Source organism: Frieseomelitta varia, unplaced genomic scaffold (genome assembly GCF_011392965.1).
Source record: "Frieseomelitta varia isolate USP_RPSP 00005682 unplaced genomic scaffold, Fvar_1.2 scaffold_954, whole genome shotgun sequence".
Taxonomy (NCBI): domain Eukaryota; kingdom Metazoa; phylum Arthropoda; class Insecta; order Hymenoptera; family Apidae; genus Frieseomelitta; species Frieseomelitta varia.
In genome coordinates, this window is record NW_025110761.1 from 476,662 (window position 1) to 500,030 (window position 23,369).

The 23,369-nt window shown below is 27.1% G+C and overlaps 3 protein-coding genes and 1 long non-coding RNA gene across 7 annotated transcripts in view; 1 reads left to right on the plus strand and 3 right to left on the minus strand.

The window, feature by feature from the left end:
* Positions 1–3,132, minus strand: part of LOC122538045 (serine/threonine-protein kinase PLK1-like) — a 49,423-nt gene extending 46,291 nt beyond the window's left edge. The window contains exon 1 of one of the 2 annotated variants that reach the window (XM_043671772.1): positions 1,705–3,132. In XM_043671772.1, the coding sequence (XP_043527707.1) occupies positions 1,705–2,487 (783 nt within the window). In that variant the 5' untranslated portion in view covers positions 2,488–3,132. The remainder of the gene's footprint in view (positions 1–1,704) is intronic. The other variant, XM_043671773.1, reaches the window with a different exon arrangement.
* Positions 3,133–5,709: 2,577 nt separating this feature from the next.
* On the minus strand, positions 5,710–6,403 carry LOC122538044. The gene is made up of 3 exons (XR_006308770.1): positions 6,275–6,403; positions 6,020–6,186; positions 5,710–5,917 (listed from the first exon to the last, which is right to left on the minus strand). It is a non-coding gene; the product is annotated as an uncharacterized LOC122538044 (long non-coding RNA).
* Positions 6,404–7,844: 1,441 nt separating this feature from the next.
* Positions 7,845–10,703, plus strand: LOC122538043 (pleckstrin homology domain-containing family M member 1). 3 transcript variants are annotated; one of them, XM_043671769.1, is made up of 4 exons: positions 7,847–9,328; positions 9,407–9,699; positions 9,807–10,442; positions 10,516–10,703. In XM_043671769.1, exons 1-4 carry the CDS (start codon positions 8,404–8,406, stop codon positions 10,678–10,680), a joined length of 2,019 nt encoding a protein of 672 aa, XP_043527704.1. In that variant the 5' UTR covers positions 7,847–8,403; the 3' UTR covers positions 10,681–10,703. The 3 variants fall into 3 exon arrangements, with proteins under 3 accessions (XP_043527705.1, XP_043527704.1, XP_043527703.1); XM_043671770.1 differs by having other exon boundaries at positions 7,845–9,699; positions 10,499–10,703; XM_043671768.1 differs by having other exon boundaries at positions 7,847–9,699.
* Positions 10,704–13,077: 2,374 nt separating this feature from the next.
* LOC122538047 (spindle assembly abnormal protein 6 homolog) lies at positions 13,078–17,334 on the minus strand. Its single transcript, XM_043671774.1, has 4 exons — positions 16,952–17,334; positions 16,206–16,732; positions 14,191–14,939; positions 13,078–13,990 (listed from the first exon to the last, which is right to left on the minus strand). Exons 1-4 carry the CDS (start codon positions 17,141–17,143, stop codon positions 13,443–13,445), a joined length of 2,016 nt encoding a protein of 671 aa, XP_043527709.1. The 5' UTR covers positions 17,144–17,334; the 3' UTR covers positions 13,078–13,442.
* Positions 17,335–23,369: the final 6,035 nt, after the last annotated feature.

Here is a 23,369-nt window from a genome sequence, read left to right on the forward strand (position 1 = left end):
TGTGAAAGTTAGATATTAAATCTTTAAAAATCCGGAAACCTCAGGTAAATTAAGAGTAAGGAAGAAACCAATAAGTATTTACCTTTCATTTAAGTAAGAAGTATAATTGAACACATAATGATGAAAAATTGTCGGTACTTCGAACTTCGTAAAAGGAAATCATACAACAATCTGCTTAGTTTCATTTTAAAATATAAAGCTTTTACTTTGATATAAGTTCGTTTTTTCCAAAGACATTCTTATATTTAATGAGTGGGAAAGTAAGGCTACTTTTCTCTCAAAAATCGTAAAAACGCGTGTAAAAATATAAGAAATTTTTTTCGTAAGTCAAGTCACTATAATCTTGAAAACAAATTTTCTTGTTATAACGACCATTTAAAATTTGCTGTACGATTTTTTTTTAGCCATTTTATTGAATTTTCAACATTAAAGTTAATGACGAAATACAAGGATTTCTTAAATTTTAACTCATTTAACTCTAACGTTCAAAGTTCAATAAAATAACAGAAAAAAAATCATATAAGTTTTAAGGTATTCTAGTGTAAAGTGCGTGTTTTTTTAACTTTGTTATGGAACTTTTTGCAAAGAAACTATTATACTTTTTGCAGTCAAATTGACAAGGTTTATTTGTACGTATTTCAACGACGTTTTAAAATATTTTGGGACAAAAAAAGTTAAAATTAGTGGCACTGCATACTCTCAAACATAGTCACTTTTAAAAAAAGGTCGTCTCACGGTGTCCATGATTCCGGCCATTCTGCTTGTCGGAAATAAAAAAAACGTGAATGTTCCTTAATTAGTATGAGTTTGGCTATAGCAGGTACCAAAACAAAAGGAAAAAGTCGGTAATTAAAAAAGTGGCGATACTTTTCAAAGTTCGATTATCGATTTTTGCATGTTTTTGTTAAACTTCGGAAGCCTAAAAAAATATAAAAAATAAAATTTTTTTATTGATTCTGATAGAAGCTATAGTCACACATGTACTTAAAATTTTGCGTCAAGTAGATTTTGAGATATCATGGACATCGTTCTGACAAACATAGTTTCCAGAAAAAGCTTTTAAAGTTTAGTATTACGGTAACAATGACGTCGCGTCCTTCAAACAACCATAACTTCGTTAATTTTAGGAGTCCACATGTAAGGTTACAGCGATTTATTTTTGAAACTATTTTCTTTAAGAATATGCAAAAGAAAAAAATCGATTTTTTTCAAAAGTTCACATTAGAATACCCCCTTAAAAGGTCGTTGTAGGAGGAAAACTTCAATCTTCAAGACCGTGATTTAGTTATAAATAAAATTTTTCAATGTTTTCACATATGTGTGAATTTTTACAAATTTTTTTTTTCATTCGTTACGTAATGTTAAAATATTTTGAGAAAAAAAAACGGATTCAGGGCAGTCAATATGAAAGCTTCACGCTTTAAAACGAGACTAAGTAAATTGTTAAATGATTCTTTTTTTTACGTAGTTGTAACAGTTTAAAATACGTAGAACGATGTATCGTTTAAATTGATCGCGGTGCAAAACAATGGATACGAAAATAATTCAAACAGTGAAACGTTTTTTTAGAAAAAACAAAACATCCTACAAAACTCTACATACTTTTTTTTTATTCTACGTGCAAACACTCGATAAAATATCATTCGTTTTAAAATTCCATATGCATGTTCGGCTTTGCTCTGAAACTGTACATGAGATTTTTACCTTGCCGAGAAGCTGTCCCTTGTAATAGGCATTTCCTTGAACTGGATCAACGATGTAATCTAATTCCTCCTCCGCGGAATTGTTCCAGGAAGACGTGGATGGTCCCGCCATAATCACACTGGTAGTCCTTATCAAAGACAAGGCGGTATTACCGAAACGGCTTCCGCTGACCGAAGAAGTTATGTTATTGGTACTGGTGGTGGTTGTGGTAACAGTCGCGATATTATTCGTCGACGAGGAAACGTTCTGCGCGTTGTTATTGTCACCTCTAGAGTATAATTGCACAGAGGAAGCGTAAATAAGCGTCGATGTACGCGTGCTCATACAAGTGGTCTCCTCCTCGTTTTTATTGTAAATGCTGACGACACCATTTTCCCTAGGTAGCTCAAGGAGGCAACTTGGGTGTGCAGAATTTGTCGAAAGATCTACGTCCAAGGGCAACGAGGATCCGCCGTATTTTCGGCTTTTTCGACGAACGAGGCTCTGTAGGGACGCGGATACCTTGGAGAAGCTCTGACGCGGTCGATCGTTCACGGACTTGCTGCCAGCTGATTCGATCATCTTTTTTGAACGCTCAGACCCGGGAGCGGTTTTAGTCGTTTCGTTGCTTCCCTTCTGACATCGAGCAACGACCTCCGTCTCTGAGAAACGACAAGCTGCTGTTTCGGCATGCAACTCACCGGTATGCATCGTCTCCAGGAGAAGGCTTTTACTGCTCGTTTCGTATCCCCTCGGAGGCGATGAACTCCCGATTTCCATCTCGAGCGTGTTCGAAGGTAACATTTCCAATTTGTTCTCGTATTCATTCAACAATACCTACGGCTTTTCAGCAATTTTTGCTTTTCTTTGGAGATCAGTCGGGGATCAATTATTTAGTGCAACCTGAATAACGTAATCTTCCTTCTTTCTTCTTCTTCTTCCTCTTCTTCTTCTTTTCCTTCAGCTACTGCTGCTGCTGCTGCCACAACGCGTTTTTCCGTTAACTTATACACTATGATATCAGTACGTTCTGTCGTTCCGATCATGTTATATTCGATGTCATGTTATATTTGATTTTGGCATTTAACACGGACGACGCCTACTCCTTGACATCCATGATACATGTGCGCTCGGAGGTTGTTCGATAACGGCGTCGCGACATCAAACACGCTGTGAAATAATTTATCTGTTGTTATAAAAGCGAATCTTTCCACAACTCCTAAATGCGTTCTCGAGCGACATTCGAAAGCGCGTGTAACTATGTAACGTTGCTGTTAGGGCAAAACGCACGCGCGTTTCCTCGCATCGACGGAGTAATAACGATTTCACAAACCAGCGACTGAACCAGTCGAATCGTCACTGTTCCGCGCACACCAACCGGACGACCCGACACCCTCAGTCTCTATCCCCGCCATCGCTTCCACCACTTGAGCTCTCCTCAGTGCCGTCGATAAAACCGACGTAACTTTGACATTTTCTTCCAGCATGCTGTAGTAATGTAATCTTTATAGATTCCTCTGCTTCGTCCGTGCTTTGCAAAATCTCTTCAATTTATTACGAACGGAACTTTTCAGTTTGCAACTTATTATCAATAAGAAATATATATTTTTTAAATATATTATTTTTAGAAATAATAAATTTTTTAATGATAAATAAAAATAAAGTATCGGGAAGTAATTTGAAGGAAAAAAGAAATTGTGAGAAGATTATTAAAAAGAAATTAACATTTGAATTGCTCATAAGTGGCTCAACTACATTACATTACAATAACGAAATATTGTATATGAAAATTTGCCTCCAAGCAAACAAATTTTTTCGTAATGCTTCGAAATTATGTGTATAACAAATATAACATTTCAATAATACAAGAAGCTATGAACGTACTTTTTTCTGCGTTTATTCTGCTAGCTTTATGTATATTCTGATAAAACGCTATAAGGCTCCTACGCAGCAGTAAATCGTGAGAAAATGCATTGTTTCTTATGTCGTATAGAAAGGAAACGCGAATATCATGATACTGTTCCTTGTAGAACGGAAGTTCTTTAAATTTTAAATATACATATATACATATGTACATGCATTCTTATGATATTTTATATTATCATATAGTTTCCTATGTTTTCTCGAAATATTATACAGAAAAGTATTAAACATTAGCTATTAATACATACATATTTGAAAGCACCGCGCTCTATGTACATACATTCAAAACGTTAAGAGTTCTTTAATGAGCAACTAATTATAATGCTAAGGATAAGATTCAACATAAAAATTTATAAATCGTAATAGGATATAATAGATAGAACGTTACGGCCCTGAATCTACTATTTACTTCGTTGTCCTCGTGTTCAATCTGCCTACTTCTTTCCACCTGTTCATTTCTGTTGTCTCTTCTCTATCTGTCTTCCTTACTATACCAGAAACTCTACTGCCGTCAAACGAAGAACACGCATCGTCTCATCATGCGTATTCGGTCATTCACACAAGGTATACCTGTTCCAACATTTGAGATGCGCTAAGTGCATATCTAAATATAGCAACGGTATAGCAAGAAAAACTTGCTTATAGAATCTAAAGCAACTTGATAATTCAAAAAATTGATTTCAAAGATAAAATACAGCAATCAGTATAATCAAACTTTGATAACGTTCTTTCAACGAAGCCATTTTTACATACATTCAATTAATTTAATTATTTCTATGAATATATGAAAACTCGGTAAAAGAAATATGTCATATTTAATAATTTTATTTCTTACATTTTCTGTTTGTTATATTTATTTTCCAATTTCTATTACTCTATCATATTATTAATTTAAACCTTAATTGAAATTGGAAACACGTTTTAAAACTATAATTTTACTTCGAAAATTTAAATTTATATCTTATATTTAAGTATGTAATTTTTGATTGATTATACATGGGCACAATTAATGCAAAAACGATATGTGATTAATAATTTCTTTTTATTTATTCATAATTTAAAATTAAATAAAAAGAATTTATTTAGATAAAATTAGATAGAATAAATTTTTCAAATTTGTGACATATACATATGTAGAAATAAAGTAGCATTATTTAAATTATTTTTAATCTTAAGATAGTTACAAATGTTTAGCTCAACGTAACAGGAAATGTACAATATTGTATCCATACTAGTGTTCGCGAGTAATTCACAACATCGAACACTGTTCGTTAATTATAAATTATCAGGCGGTATATCAAAGGGGACTTATTCGCAACCAGGCTTGCTTGTACTCGATTCCAGTGTGAACATATTATTTTTTCCTATAATCAGTATACGAGCAATTCGCGAATTTATCGCAAGTAATTTTAATAAATGTGAACATGATATAGCGTGATATACATATGGTACACACACATGTACACACATATGGTACATATAGTATGAAAAACAAATATATATATATACATACACATTATAAATATATACATATATTGTTCATTTACTATAGAGAAGTAAAAAGAGAAATATTTTCTATATTATTAATTATACATATATAATTATGTTAAACAAAAAAAAATAAATAAATATTCATAGATAAACAAATTTTTTAAAAAACTGGCAAAACAGAAACTGATTTCATTAAAATTTCATCATCATTCATATCCGATAAATTAGAAATAGTCCTTAAATACACAATTTGATTAATATTTATTTCTGTATATTTGTTACTATAAATATCCATGTATAATACAGAATTTCATACAATCGAATATGTTTAATAATACACAAAATATTTTCCTTTTAATTTCTGTATTATACAAATAGTTTTGTCTCTCACTGCATCTATTTATGTATATAAACATAACTTATCAAATCAAATATAGCAGTTAAATTACAAAATCCGTACGTTTTTTTAAATAATACATCTATAAAATATTTAATTTTTCTAAATATTTAAAAACATAAAATAATTAATTTTATTTTAAAATTTTACACTTTTGCAATGAAGTAACTTGTATTTATATCATACTTAATATTCAGTCTTGCTGAACACAATAGGGATAAAAACTGTAACGCGAAAGACAAATTCATCGAGCCAGGGATAGTAACTTTCTAATTTATAATTTTCTCTATGGCAGGGACTTCCCGCGATTATACTTCATGTCTTCCGTTACCTTTTATTTTATTATTGTATCATACCTGACTACCAATTCCAAGGTTCAAAACGCTAAGAGGTAGGCATAGAGACGTGTCCATCTGGGCTTAGCTATACAGTCATACGAACATAACAACGCATGAAACAATATGAGGGATTCATCTCTGAGCAGTAAATCCATAGTGTAAACAAATATGACCTTACGGAACTGACCTTGCTTTAATATACATCTGGGTCCAATTAGCAGCCTGCAGTTTTTGGCAATCCAGCAGAGTGACTAGAAGTTTTAGGAGCACAACATATCAACGCATGACAATTTACAATCTTAATCGTTCGAATCTTTACTGGAATCAGCTGACAGAATTCAGATCACGTTACACCTAGCATCATTGTATCATTTAATTAATCAAAAGTAAAATTTTCAGTTCATGACCGCAGATATGTATATATAAACATGTAAATAATTACCAATAAGACGATGTACCAGTCTTTACAATTTTATAATTCCTCATGGAATTTTTGATTAAAGCAATTTTTTCATTGCCTCCTTGACCTAATTTATTATAATCGTAAGAATCTCATATTAAAACTGGCCGACAATTGAAAATATCATATATACTTCCATTTTCTACTTTTTTATTTTAATTTCTCATTCCTTTAATTTTAACTTTGAGAAGTATTCAGAAGAATGTCAAATCTTTTAAAAATTTAAATGATGTTGCAAAATTCAATCATTACATATAGTTATATATATACTGATGTAATTATTAAAATATTTTAATAATAAATTTTATTTTTACTCTTTCTCATTATGTTAATTAAAAAATATACATAAAACGAAAATTTTAATTGTAAATCAATTATTTCTTTGTATTAGATAAATAAAATATATTGTGTGGAAATAAAACAAATTAAATATTTATTAACAATTAAGTTGTTGCAAATTAAATGGCGAAATTTATAATAAGTTTCAGTATTTGTAGCTTTTTTTAAAATAATAATCAAGTTTCAATTCAGCAGAGTTGATATATTTTAACCATGTTAAAACAATTTTATAATTACTATAATTAAAATTTATTTTTAGTCTATCATAGTTGAGAATTTTATGATCCATTTTATGGTCCAGACATTTGTATTTTCTAACCTAATTTCTAATTAAATAACAGATTGTTTGTTCTCTTAATATAACTCTTCGAGAATTTTCTTTCGAAAATTTCTAAATTCTCTAGAGAAATTCACTACAATTAATGATCATTCATAGTTGATTTATAATTGATTGATTATCTCATTTTTAAAATACCGAGTATGTTAAATTTGCCAAGTGTCAAGCTTGAAATCGTTTAATAAATTTTATTCAACAACAACATTTTCAATCTCTAAATTCTGAATTCTATGCGCTTATGAAATCAACATAACATTTTATATCATTTACAATCTAATACATTTACTGATTAAATTTTATTGTTGAATAAATTTATAATAATGGTATTTTAAACATCTTAATTTTTTCTATATATATTTATCTCAACACATTTCATTGGTTGAAAAATTCTGAGAGTCAAAAATTACTATATGAAAAATATATAAATTTATACATGAGAAAGCGATTCTAGTCTTAACTCTGTATGAAAATACATGTTTCAATTACATAATTAAAAATTTCAAAATTTAGAATGACATATTTGTGATTAATAAAATAATTCCAATATACGCAAAATAATGATTTTAAAGATAGAATTAGTTTCATTAATAAAAATAATTAATTAGTTAATTAAAGTTAAATAGAATTAGTTAATTAAAAGTTAAATAGAATTTAAATTAAAATGAAAATTATTCGTCGTCAATTCACACTGACATTAAAAATACTGAATTTCCATTTTTAATCTTACATCAAGGAGTTTTTTTATATTGGAAAATGCTTTACATCAGAATTGTAAAAACGCATTCTCAGATGTTAATAAATGTCACTATTCACTAATACCATAGCTAATACAGCGTGCATTGATGTAGGTATATCACAGCGCGATCTATCGTTTTGATATGTACTATTATCAAAGAAAGGTTCGAACTGACGGAAATGTTGCTGATTCATAATCTGTGTGAAAGAACAACGAAGAAATGTGTTAAGTGTCAGAAATTAGAGTTATCACTATCATTAACATTAAACTATCATTAAAAGACACTACTTATTAGTTGAAAATAATGGCTGCAAATTCTCAAGTTGAATGTCCAACAAATAAAGCTGTGTAGTTTGTTTTTGTATGATGTAACCTATTTCTTAAGTACACATTTATCAAGAGAGATAAGGCTGATATGCGTTTTTACTGGTTCGAAGTTCGCGTGCTTTCCATATCACGTTGCGATTTGTATTTCTTCTGACCGTACTTCCTTGTTTCGTTGTCAGTATCGGCGTAATGTTTGAATTATACCAACATAATTTACGTAATATCTACTACGTCTCATTACGACAGTTAGTGATTTCGTCGAGTTACCTTCTGAAATTTAGGTAACTTTCCCTATTACAATTACAAAGATGCTTGAAAGAAGAAGCCATAATAACGCAACTTCTGCATTTGGAGAACATCAAATTCGAAAAGATGAATTCGTTTTTGAAAACGGTCAATCCAAACAAGAGAGTTGTATTAATCAGAGATTCGTTGCAAAGGCAGTTAAACATCAGCGTGATGGAAATGCAAAGTGCACCTGGAGTGGAGGAAAACAATACAGTTGGCAACTGCGACGAAAGTATGACCTTATGTTTTGTTTTGGAAGCTGTGTTCCTACATGGCTTAAAAGACAGTCTCTTGAATCGCGTAACAGAAGTTCTGAGTGGTCCAGATTTCAACGCGGTACCGCAGCCGAGTTTTTGGGGTCCACTATTGGTATTTTCTCATCGACAAATCATAGATCAGATACAAACGTTAAGTCAACTTACTACAGAAGTTGGATATTGCAGAGCTTGGATACGATTGGCTCTGAACGAAGGTCTTTTAGCTAGCTACTTGTGCTCCATTAAAAGAGATAATTCAGCTTTAAAACCATATTATAATCGGTCTGCATTTATTAGAGATACAGACCTTGTGGAAGTTGCACAGAGGCTAATTGAAAGTTTAGACAACATATGTTTTAAACTTGCATGCAATAGTAGCTTATTAAATTCTTGGTCAAATACTCCTCTCTTATTAGCTGGTATATGGTCACCTCCAATGAAATCTTGTCCTGTATTTAGTGCAGTAGATATTGCAAAAACAATAACAACAGAATTAACTGATGGTGACAATTTTGATGAAGTTGAAACTGCTAGTTCTATTGGTAGTTTAGGTTCATTTAATTCATCGCAGTCTGCTCTTAACAATATGGCTTGTATCACAGAGGATGAAGCTTTAAAAATTATATTAGCTAATAAGAAATCAGATAACATTGGTATAAATAATTCGACTAATAATTCAAAAGAAATTGCATCTTTAAAAGAGGAAGGACAAGATTTACAGATAGAAGAAAAAATAGAAGACAGAAATTCAAGTAATGACAGCCCAAAGTCTGACCCTGAAATTAATATGTGCAATAATGTTAAGAATTCAACATCTGAAAATATTGTAGATAATCATGAAACTTCACAAGATATTGTTACAACTACAGTAGGGAATTCATTGATTGGAAGATTGGGATGGTCTACATCATTTGAAGACTGTGAATCTTCATTAACTTCATCTGTAATGTCTCATGATGATGGAACAAATGCACCTCGTACTCCTGGTGATGGACCTACATATGATGCTATTATTCAAAGTTATAATGTTGGAAATAAATCAGTTCCAGATTTACAAGAATTTTTAAAAAAATATCCAAGAAAACAATCTAATGATGGAATCAAAGTTCAATCAGAAAATAAGGTAATAATAACTCATTTGCAGTTCATTTTATTTTAATTTTAAAGATTTTAAATAGTATATAATACATGTGTAATATAAAGTATAATGTATATTTTTTATTTTTGTAGGCTGCAATAAACTTTGACGAACAATTGGGAAAGCTTCCCAGAGAAAAAGGTTTAGATGTACAAAATTATAGTTGCTTTGAATGTGGTCATGCAATTGGTATGACTTTTTCGAAAGCACATGTTTGCTCCTTCTCTTGTAACTATTACTGTTCAAACTGTATGTCACAAAATGTATATCTTATTCCATCACGAGTAATTTATAATTGGGATTTAAAATGTTACTCAGTTTGTAATAAGGCTGCAGCATATTTACAGGATTGCCCTAAATTACTAGATCTTAAAGTTTTAAACCCACGAATTTATATGGCTGTAGATAGTATGGCTCAATTACAATCATTAAGAATTCAATTAAATTTACTGAGAGCTTATTTATTTACGTGTCGTGAGCCTATAATCGAATCCTTACAGAAAAAGGTTACACCTAAAGATTATTTATATGAACATGTTCACCAATATTCTGTTTCTGACCTTTATGATATATCTAATGGAATTCTTACACAACATCTACAGAAAGTGGTAGAATTTGCAAGAAATCATGTTATAAATTGTTGGCTTTGTAGTCAGAAAGGTTTTATATGTGAAATTTGCAATAGTCCAAAAGTTATTTATCCCTTTGATATGGAATCTACATACAGAGTAAGTAAAAATTTTTATAAAATTAACAAAAAATTTAGTTTAACTAAATTTATTAGATATTATATGATTTTAGTGTGGAGCCTGTAATGCGGTATTTCATGCAGAGTGTTTAAATGCTAATAAACCGTGTCCAAAATGTGAACGAAAACGCAAACGAATGGATCTTCCACTTTTAGATGTGGGTTGTACAGAATTGTCATTGAATGATGCACCAACATTCTCAGTGGACATAAATTAATAAATAGAGTTTTTAATAAATCACATACTTTTATTTTTTATTTACAAAGTATTTATATTTTCTTTTTTATAAATTAATTATTGACAGAATAAATTTTTATTAAAATTTATTTTTATAAAGTTTAATAACTGATTATTTTGATAAGCATATGGCTGTTCAGTTTAAGTGTGTATACGTTATATTATCTTTTCAACTTGCAAATTCAAAATGTGAAAAAAAAATGAAAATTATTCAGTTGCATAACAAAAAGTTTATGGCATATATATTTTTTATCTAATTATTATTTACAAAGATTTAAATATTAATGTGAATATTTTTCATTACTATTATCTTAAAAGATATTTACCAGTATGTGTAGGGAATAAATTCAAATAATAATTTGTCGCATATCTTAATGAAAAATGATAAATGTCATGATTAACGTTTTTTCTCGTAATATTTAAGGCAACAAATAATTGAACTCAACTATATCGTCACGTTTTTATTTATCGAAATAATTGTAAATCTTAAAATAGTGCTGTTAGAATATAGTTTTATTTTAGATATGTATAGTATTACATAATGTATAGAAAGACATAATTATTCTATAACTAATAATGATATTACTATTTAATAGAAATTAGAGCTATTTATTAATAATGTTAAAGAAAGAATTATGTTTTTTAACATAATTTATTTTATTACGGAATTTTACCAAATTTCTATAAAGATGTATAATTTAATATATTTTATATAAATTGTACAAAATAGATTGTTCTAAGACTTAAATTATATTCACTTTAATAATCAAAAGCATATATAATTCAATTCAATTCTTTTTTGCTTTAAATGTTAAGTAAAAGATGTTAACCGAACGTATTACATATTAATTTTTCACAAAATTATATTTAGCAAATTATTTTTGCATATAATTGTTATACTTATTGAATTTATTTTAAAATATCTAAAAAAATAGTAATGAAAATATATAAAAGTGTAAATATTAGAAATTTGTCTCTGTATATACATTTCAACCGAATATGGTATATTTTTAACATTATACTGTAAATATGTACTCGTTATTTTTATTTATTACTTCTATATAATTTCACACTATATACTTATAATAACTAAAATAGAATAAGCTGTATATTTAATATCAAGTCTTTATTTCTACACTTCAAATATGTTAAAAATGTACTAAAAGCTTTAATTTTTAAAAATGGATTTTTAAATGTATGTAAGAAATGTATTTATGTAATATATATTTTGTAAAAATTTTATGTACAAAAGGTAATAAAATATATCAGTCATTTAAATTATTTTATATTTATTATATTTAATACTGTTATTATATGTATTATTATTACATTTGTTATTATACATGATGTAACAATTCATTGTGTTTTACATTTAGAGTATACACACTCTAAATGCGTACTCATAAAACTTTTTAATTTTAATGTTTTTGAACATTAATAAAATTTCATGATATGAAACACTTAGTAATTAATAAATTATGTACATTTTTGTATGTATATAACTAACATATGCAATTTAATGAAATTTTGTCACCATATTGAAAAAAGTGAAATGCATATACATATATCAAGTACCTTGTAGACTAGAAATATTTTGTCTCTAAAAAAAGATATATATATATATATATATATATATATATATATAATCAAAATAAATCGTACTTTTAAAGTTATAGAAAAACAAATATTAAGAGTATTTCAAATATTTCAATTTGTTATTCTTATATGTGTTTAATATATTTAATTATTTTATCAAAATTAATCAATTTGAAGCATCTAATTCATTTTATTTATACAAACATCTTACATATTTTCATTATCAATTCTAGAAATACTGAAAATATAAAATATTACGTTATATCTTCTAAATACTACTACTTCTAAAAATATGTGATACAAAGTATATACAAATCGCTTTTATTTATTATATTTATAAAATTATAAAAAATATATATTTAAAACAACATTACATGAATTTTACTAAATATAAATTTATAACAAATTTCTCTAATCTAATTTTATCATAAGACACATTGAATTCTTTGATTTTAATCATTCAATCAGTTTACTAGAGACTAATATTTCATAGTTTAAAAAATTTGTAACAACTATAATATCTACATATTTTAGTCTGTACAATAAAAACTTTCCCAGGTACCTATTTGAAAAATAAGATTATAATTTCGTAATATAATGATGAGCAGTATCTAATTTGAAGAACGAATTAATTAATTTCTTATATGGCAATTGTTTTAAAATTTGAATTCAGTTTATTATATTGTTAAACATAATGTTACTAAAAAATATTATGTGCATGTAATGATTAATACATAATTTTCTAAATTATTATTATTATTTTTTAATAATATTAATATAACGAGAATATAGGAAAAAATTGCTGGTAAAACTGTAAATTTTTGAAATTTTTATTTATGCTATCTTCTTTTAGCAATAAGTATTGAATTAAATCACTTAAAAAGGGTATAATAAGGGTGTAAGAAGAATATATATATATAAAATTTCCTTACAATACATGCACATAAATTTATAAAATCTTTAAATATAAAATTTAAAACTTGTTTTAACGTTACTTGTTTTGTGTAACTATTTTGTACTATTTTTCAACATTAATTGAAATATTAATCATCTATCTTATACGTAGTACTTTTGTATGGCAACATCACAACTTTGATGTATGTTATTACTTTATGTATACACTGATAATTTTTGTTTTATATCTAATCAATGTAATGTTTTAGGAAAATATGCAGATGGTAAAATTGGTTTATCAGACAAACCTGCCCTTCTTAACCCACCTTGTAGTGTAATACTTGTACTTTTTGTCTTTGTACCATTTAATGGTACAGATGAATTGTTATTTTCTACAATGGCTGGCATTGAAGAAGAACCTGCAACATTTCCAGGCAATTTGTTCAAAGAATTGATACGTTCCATAGGTGTACTAGTACTTGAAACACCACTTTTAGTAAATGTTGATATGCCTATTGTATTATCAGTAATACCAACACCCATTGAGCGTGCTGTCATACGTGTAGTTTGATTAATATTTGGATTTTGTATAATGGGATTTCTTAGTGGCAATCCAGATAACGCATTTGATTGTACTGTATTAGGTGCAGGTGTACGTGTTTCATATTTATTACTAATTAATTTATTCGTTCGAGGTAATGTTAACTGAATTGAAGATGGTACAGTAATTGCTGCTGCTGCAGTAGTATTTTGTAATGGAGATTGACTGTCTGCTAATCGTCGATTTAACCAACTAATTACTGTAAAAATATAAAAAAGTAGTATTTGTAACACAATAATAACACAATAATACAATAATATTTATAAAACAAAAGTTTATTTAAAAGAAAGAAAAAGTAAATAAGTATAGAGTGAATGAAAGAAAAATTATTAATCTCTGTATTTAATTGTTACATATATAAAAATTTTATAGTAAAATATATCAAAAATATTAAATTACCATTATCATTATTTTTTATTATTTTTTCTTTCTCTTCTAACTGACTTTGTTGAGTTTTGAGTTGTTCCTTCAAATTTTCAATCTCTGTGTTTGCATCTTTTGCTTCTTTCATTAAATTTTCCATTTTGACTTCTAATTGCCCAACTTCTTTTTGTTTAGTATCTAATAATCTTTCTTGCTCAAGTGCTATACTAGTTCTTAATTTTAATTTAGACTTAGTTGAAGCAAGTTCGTTTTGTAATTTTGTTAATATGTCATGAGCTTTGACTAAATCATCACTTACATTTCGTAAAGAATTTTGTTTACGTTGTAATTGACTTTCTTTCTCAGTTAAAAGATCTTCAAGATGTTGTTTTTGTTCTTTAACAGTTTTTAACATCTCAGTATGTTTGGTAATAAGTACACCTTTATCTTTTAATTCTTGTTCAAGTACAGCAACTTTTGTTTTTAAACTGTTTACTGATTTATCTTTCTCGTGGTAGTCTGTATCTAGTTTAGAATTTTGCTTTTTTAGTAGATTCAAATCTCTTTGAGTAACATTAAGTTCTTTTTCAAGACTTTGTAACTGTTTAAATTGTTCCATATTAGTTGCTTCAAGAAAAGATAATTTATCTTTATATGTTAAATTTTGTGTACGTAATTCTGCAAGTTCAGTATGAAGCTGTTTTATAATTTCTGTATGTCTACGTTCTATTTCTATTTTTTGTTTTTCACTTTGACATTGCCACTCTAACTGTGCTTTGGCAAATCTATAACAATTTCAGAAATACTTAATAAATATTTGTTATATATAGATACATACAGTATACTTTGAAATTAAACTTACATTATGAACTCCACGATGCTTTTATGCCAGTAGTAAGATGTAAAATTGAAGATGTACTAACATGTAAAATTTGACAATGACAACAATACTTATAAAGTAGTTCTTGCAATAATCGATGACATGAACACCACAAAAGTATACCACATATTTAGAATAAATATACTAAATTTTAATACTTTGTAAATGTTGTTGCATTCTATTCATCAAATTTTAATTGTATTTTTTTCTAAATACTGCTCAATAATAAAATTTTATAATTTTGTCTTTTAATTCTTCTTTTCAGTTTGTAGCACATTTAGATATCCTTTGCCAATTTCTGCTCATGCTCAATAGAATTGACATCTGGGTTTTAGGGAAATGTTTCCAAAATATGTAATAGATTATGTATCATTTTTATAAACAGTATGCTTAAGATCATTGTTCTGTTGGAAATGAAAATTGTCTATCATGCCTAATTCTTTCACATTTTGTTTTAAATTTTTCTTATATTCTTATTTCTCATATGTGAATTTCATTGTAAGATAATCTAATGGTAGATAAATTTTTTAACTTTTTTAATATTTTAATATTTTAGATTTATAGCTTTCTAATAATTTTTAATTTCATTATATAACTTGCCTTCATTATGCTACTTAATTATTAATCTCTATCAGAGACTCTTCTTTCTGTTTTCTTTAAACACATTATTAATGAGTTTTCTAATTTTGTCAATATTCATAATACTAATTATAGTAAATGTGTCATATCAACTAATTATGTCAATGTTTATATGTTCATATTGATATTTATGTAACACATAAATTTCACATTGCAATGTTTATATAGCAAACTTTATATCCTTATACTTTTGTGGTCTTAATGTTTTCAAAAGATAAATTTATAAATACTTTTTTCAAAAGATAATTTATAAATACTGTTAATATTTCTATCTGCTATTCAAACTTTATATCTGTGATTATGACACTTGTATCTTATTACTGAAATAGAAGCAATGTAGAATTTGTAATGTACCATAATGTAATATACATTTTTTTAGAGCATTTAATTTGAAAGTGTACTTCTATGACTATTTATATATATATATATATATATATATATATATATATATATATATATATATATATATATATATATAAAAAATATATATATATATATTATATATATATACTTATAGAAAAGTTATACATACCTATCTTTTTCAAGACTTATTTGCTCTGATGAAAATATTTGCATTTGACTCTTTTCAGTCATATACTTTTGTTCTAATTGATCTAATTCTGCTGTTTTTGTTTCTACTTTATTTAATAAATCACTCAGTCTTGTTTCAAGTGCAAGCGCATCTCTATTTTGTTGTAAAATATTTTCTTTCAATTGTTTAATTTTCATGGCCATATGTGTCTTCAAATCTGAGTCACTCGCAGGTGATATATTTAAGCTTAAATGACATAAATGTTTAAAGTTATTTGTTTCAACCAATTTTAATATCCATTCTCCACCTTCTTCTGCTAACAATAACAAAAATTTCGGTGGTGATTTTGATAAATTTCCATAAGGTATTTGACATTGTTCTAACAAATATATTAATTGAGTTGCAAAATTATCAAAATCTACTAATAGCCCTTGCTGAGACTTTAAAATTTTAAAATCTTCTTCCGTAATGAACAAGGAATAAAGAAAACATGGGTCGTCATCATCTGCTAACAAAACACACAAACTCTGGAATATAAATATATGATATATCATTATACGCTTCTACAAATTATTTAAAAATTTATTTAAAATTCTTTAATGTACAACAGTAAGTAAACAAAAAAAAGAAAAAAATAGAAATACGAAAAATTTCGCTAATACGAAAAATTATCAGAAACATTATTAGATCAACATTAATATATCAACAAATTATTAGGTTAATACAAACATTGCAAAATACGTTACCTTGCGACACACAGGACTAATACCCGCATGACTTTCCACATTAACCCTTAGCTCGCGTTGACGTTCTTCTTTATTTTGCGGTTTCATATAAACTCTTTGCACTTTACTATATAATACTTCTACATTGTTCAGCTGCAAGCCAGAATCACCAGTCACTGCACCGCTTATCGAATTATTTAAATAATTCATCATTTGACCATAAGTTCAACAAACATCTATTAGTCTTGGATCACCCGATATTTTTAATGATAAGGACAGTATTTTAATTTTCATTTCATTTGTTAATTTTTCATAAATTATGAAAGGTTTACATGAAAGTTTTTAAATTCTATAATACATATCAAGCCGAAGAACGCGTATTTTAGGTGCTGCCATCTTAGAGTTACGCGTTATTACGAACACTCCCCTCCTCCTTCATCCCGTTTCGTCGTGATGCCAAATTTTTAAATAAATTTTTACAAATAAATTTTTTCCATTCATTACTTGTAAATATATTACTTGATTCATTCACTTAATTTAATTTAATTTTAATGTTTTCTTAAAAATATTCTATTGTCGTCATTCACAATTACTAAACAAAGTTTGTTTATATGCTTTAAAAGTTTGCTATAATAACAAGAATATAAAAAAACACAAAAGAATTTAAAATTACATATACAGTTGCTGAGATAATAATAAATATTTAAAAATAAGTTTTTTGAAATTTTCTCTTAATATTTATTTAGAAATATGAGTTAATATATTTTCAAATTAAACATATATGAGTTAATATATTTTCAGATTATATGTATTGTTGATTTAATACATACTCACTATAATTTATTTTTATAATACGAAAATTAAAATAAAAGTACAAATGTGCAGTTGGAAGTAATTTTTATTTTCTTCAAACAAAGATATGTTACTAATATATATTACTGATATTTTTAAATTATATTATATTATAATATATTTAAATTTTTATTTTACATTAGTATTTCTTAATTTATTGTAAATCAAGATAATTTTAATTAATGTGATTTATTTAACATATATTGTATATATATATATATATATATACAAGTCATGTTTTTGTAAAAATATTTAGCAATTTTCATTTTTTATTTGTGTTAACAGTAATGTAACTTATTTTCTCTGCATTTACATTATAAATAATACCCATTGTAATACAATTAAGAAGTAGCCATTTGAATTTAATTCAAGTAATGGAACAATGACGACGGTATACAATCATAAGTCCATTTTATTGTGTATAGATTGTCGCTTTTGTGCAATTGAAAATAATAATTTTTCATTTGACTGTTATACTTAATATTTCTTAAGAAAACCGTACTATTTAGGGGTAAAATATATTAGGGATTAAATCTATTAACAAAATGGCATATTTTGATATTTTTTTCTGTATTTTCAACATTTCTAACGGAGTTTATTTTACTTTCCCGCGTTATTACGGAAATTTCGAAGCTGATTGGTCGATCCTCTGAAGATTGACCAATAGTAACAAAGATCAAGGATGTGACGTATCGTTTAAAACACTGTATATGTGAGTTGTAACCGCGGTCGCCATGCCATGCGGTTGTTTCGTGATTGATAATTTTGTTCCTGGATATGATACGTTGAAAAAGTGTTTGAGTAATCGTTGTCGTTGCTTGAAACGAGAAAATTTACGGGACGATAGTGTTGAGAAAGTGAGTGTGTAATTACTATGAATCGACAAGTGACGTTCTGTTGAAAATTAAAACCACCGAATTGGCACTCTGTCAGTTAAAGGTTGGATACAATAGTTACCAGTTTGAATTCGACGATGTATTCAACACATAAACCGAAAGAGGTAAGTTTTCATTTCTCATTGAATATAACGTGTATGTTATCTCTATAATTTTGTTTTAATAAATATTGAGTAGAAAATTATTTTCTCGTCTCTAAACTCTGGTGTCAAGAACACGTCGGTCGGTTTTGCTTACAGCGCTCCTTTTCATCTCTGATCAGTAACTGATTATCTTGTGCTGCCCTCTAACAAATGTACTTAAATCTCATGCAAGTTTTGAAATAGTCATTCATATCGATAACTGTTATAAATAGATTGCAGATATTTATGCTACTTCGTATTTTTATGTGTACAACTGAAAAAATGAAATCTAAATAAACTTCGTTTTGTTGTACGTACATAAATATTATGACGGATATTTGACTTTAAATATTCTTTTGCATATTATGTGCATTGTACGTTCTTTATATATATTTGTATGTATGTACGTATTTTTATATGTATATTTAAATCTTTTATGAATACGTAAAATACAAACATAGACAGAGTATATCTTTCATCTTGATCATGAAAGTTCGTATTTCATGCTGTAAGGTGGAAAGTATTGATCGTGTAAAAAAATTAAAAGTTTTCTTCTTTATTGAAAAGACCTGCTCTTGTATTTCTACATACAATGTACTTTCTACAATATATTATAAGATATACATGTGAAATGTATACCAACCCAGTTTTATTGTATGTGTATTTACAAATTTAAAAAAAAAGAAAAGGTTTCGAAAAAACATGCAATTACGTTCTTACACGATTTAATTTAATCTAGTAGTTTGAGGAAATTTCCATTTGAATTTAATTTTTTACGTACGTAAGTTCTTTAATATATTTTTTATTGCGTTTGCATTGCGTTTTTCGTTTTTTTTTTTTCTGAAATTTATTTTTATTTTAATCTTAATTTGTGAGAGAGTTATACAGAACCTATTGTATTCAAAATAAAGTGAAGACATTGAATTATCGAAAATTCTTCCTCAATATTACCTTCAATGTACATTCAATGTATAATATTATATACATATTATATTATATACATATTATATTAATTTTAGCCTCTCGTTTCATGTTTGAAATTATTCTTTGACCTTACAAGAATGAAGTCTATATGTATCCACATTATAATTGTCTTTCTATGTTTATAAAATAAAAAAATTTGTTCAAACAAATTAAAGATAAATAACAATTAGTTTAAGATATTGATATGATCTATTTGAAAGTAATACATTATTTGTACTGGGTATTTTCATGCCGTTTTTTACTTTATATGCACTGTATCTTTTGCACGGTTCTTTTGGAAATATATATGTATATCTGTTACATAAAAATATTTTATGAAAATGAGTTTAAATATAATTACATTAAAACGGCTTTCACTAATACATATTGTTTTAACGCTATTTCTACCACTCTTTTATAAATATTTACTTTTACCCAGAAGAGTTAAATGATCTCTTTGCATTTGAATGTAGGTAACTGTGGAAATAAGTGTTTGAAATAATAAAAAATGATTTGTATTAATAAAAAAATAAAATTTGTATAATGAAATAATAAAAACTGGTTGTAAAAAAATGTGCATTTTTTGTCATGCACTTTACATCTATAGCAATTTCAATGTTCTGCTCTTCATTTTCTTTACTTTTCGTCTTCAGAATCTGTCAGGAACCTCATCCTCTTTTGAGATCTACGTAAATATTCTTCTTCATTATCAGTCATCTCATATTCACTATTGAAGTGATCATCATCACTTGCAAATAAGCCATCTTTATTTTCAAATTGTTTTCATTAATCTCAGAGCATTTTTCCAATTATCTTCCATATTATTTATTTTTACCAGCATCATAAGTTTTTTCTTACTACTTAAAATGATACTTTACAAGTACCAATTTTTTATGATACAAACAATATTATATTTGTAATTAAACTCACTGTGAAAAAAGTGATACCAATTATTTTATCCAATCATTTTATCATTGCGATAATCTACAATAAATTGCAAATTGCAATATGATGATATCCAATAAAAAAATCCAAATAAAATATCCAAGTAAAAAGATGATATCAGGGAATTCCTTTTGGAATTGAAACAGGGGATTCCCAAATTTGTTTTAGAATTGAGACTTTGTTGCCTTGACATCTATTAGGTTGTTCCAAAAGTTTTATTAATGAATAATATGTATAATATTTTATGCGTAATATTCTATGTTTTAAATCATGTTATTGAATTATATACAATCCACTTCTTCTATCTCTTTGAAAACTTTATAATGTCATCTTTCTAAAACTTCTGAGCTAGTGAAATATTCAAAATGTCAATTCTTATGTCATTTATTGAGCCAAATCTTTTACTGCAGAAGGTTCATTTTTTAAATGAAAGGAATAAATAGTAATCAGACGGTATAACATCTGAAGAACATGAAGAACGGGATAAGACATCCTCGCCTGATTATTATCTATTCCTTTTATTACAAAATTTTCTCCATGGTTCAATAAATAATATAATAATGCATCTCCAACAATATTTCGTTAACAAATCCTAGAAATTTTGGAAATGGCATTATGAGATTCCCGATAATAGATCAGGATGAATCAAATTCAATAACATAATGTAAAACATAAAGTACTATGCACGCATTATTCATTAATGAAACGAAAGAAACTTTTGCTATCCAATAATACATGTGAAATGATCGTAGAATAGACAATGTTTTAAAATATTTAACGGGTCAAATGACTTTTTATGATAAGAATTGATATACTACATATATATGTCAGATCCAAATAGAAGTGAAACGAAATAGATACGGCGAAATTTATTTTATAATCATTACAAGAAAATAAAACCAATTGAGCAGAAGCAATTAAACATAGAAAATAATTTTAAGTCAAAATTTAAAAAAAAGTTATTTGATCAAAAATACCAATATTCTCCAAAATGGAGCAAAAGCGATATAAATTTTTGAAGGACTTTTTTTCTTAGTTTATCCCCTACGTGTTCTTGAAGTTTTGATAAATTTAGGACACCCTGTAGAATGCAGCAGTATTACATGGAATCAGGAATATAATTCCTCTTTACGCCCAAATTATAAAGATCAGTAAGTAGATTTTTGTAATTGATCGAGGACTGCTTTTGCAATAATTTTATAGTAATAACTCGAAAAAAAATCATTTTTTGAGTTGTGTCATTTTCGTCGTAAGGGAGCAATATAATAGGATTAAAAATATTGTCACAGGCAAATATAATTATTTTTCCATCTTTGATTAAGAAATTTATATTTTGTAATGCATATAATATCATATTTTTAAAAATTTTTGAAATTTCTTTTTTCTTTATCTAAAATTTATATAAACGAGATAATAATGTATTTAACGGTAATTTGATAATTGTAAATATCACAAGTTAATGATTTAGAAATTATATAAATCTAGCGTGACTAATTCTAAGTCCAAGTCAATTTGATATTATTTGTTGCTTATGATTGAGAATGATGAGTTCTTTATTGAAAAATTTCTCGTTGACTTATAATTCACTGTTTTAAAAGTTTTTCATTTGTTATTTCAAAAAGATTTGAAACTTTCCTTATAAAATTTTTAGATATCATTTAAGAGAATTTTAGAGCTTCCAGTTAATAGTTCTGTCCTTTGCGACTCTGTCCATTTTTTCATTTCCTGAAAAGTCCTCATGTAAAGAAGTCATAGGCAAAAATAATTATTTTTTCATTTTCGATTAGTAAAGATTTAATTTTTAATCCAGTGTAATTTCACTTATACTAAAAATATTTTTAATACATTTCATGTTATTGCATTTAGTATCATTTGCATCATTATATATGATTTTAAAAGTTTATAAAATTGTTATTATTCCGGTTAATTTAATGCCGACACCATAATACAACAATACAAATTTTTTAACCATGCCTTGAGTAATTGATCACAACCCGATCTTATTTTAGAGACGAACACATTGGTATATGATTGTGTGATCTAGCATCTCTAGTATTAGTGTTGTATTGAATTTTAGCTCAAATTTGATATTTATTGAAATAAGATGGATTATCTAAGGAGGAATTTCGAAGAATATTTTCTGAGAAATTTGAGTTTATATTTAGACTTAACAAGTTTTATTCTATGATAAAAGTGTATGGATAAGTTCTAGCAGTCTTTAGAAATTCGTTCAAGAACAGTATTAAGAAATTAATTGAGAAAGACAGATTTTTGCATCTCGAAGCTTAAGATATGATAAGCTACTTTCTTTTAAAATAGAGATTCATGTATTTTCAAGAATTCATACATTACATTTGAAATTGTTAGTTTTTAGTTTTATACTTCTGTAGTATATTTTGAGTGCAGAATTCTGAATAGTGAGAGAAAAAGAAAAAGAATATTGAAGGTTTTCAGAATTCTTATTTTTATGTCGTTTATTGAAAAAAAGAATAGCTTAATTTTGTATTAATATTATGCTTTATGTAGAAACATGTAATTGGTCTCATTGCGAAATCTTTTAAAGTAACTAGTCAATAAATAATTATCACGTGGTGTATTAGTAGCTCTGTTTATTGGACACATTCCTCGTTCGTGTGATTTCTTAGCAAACTTAGCTAGCTG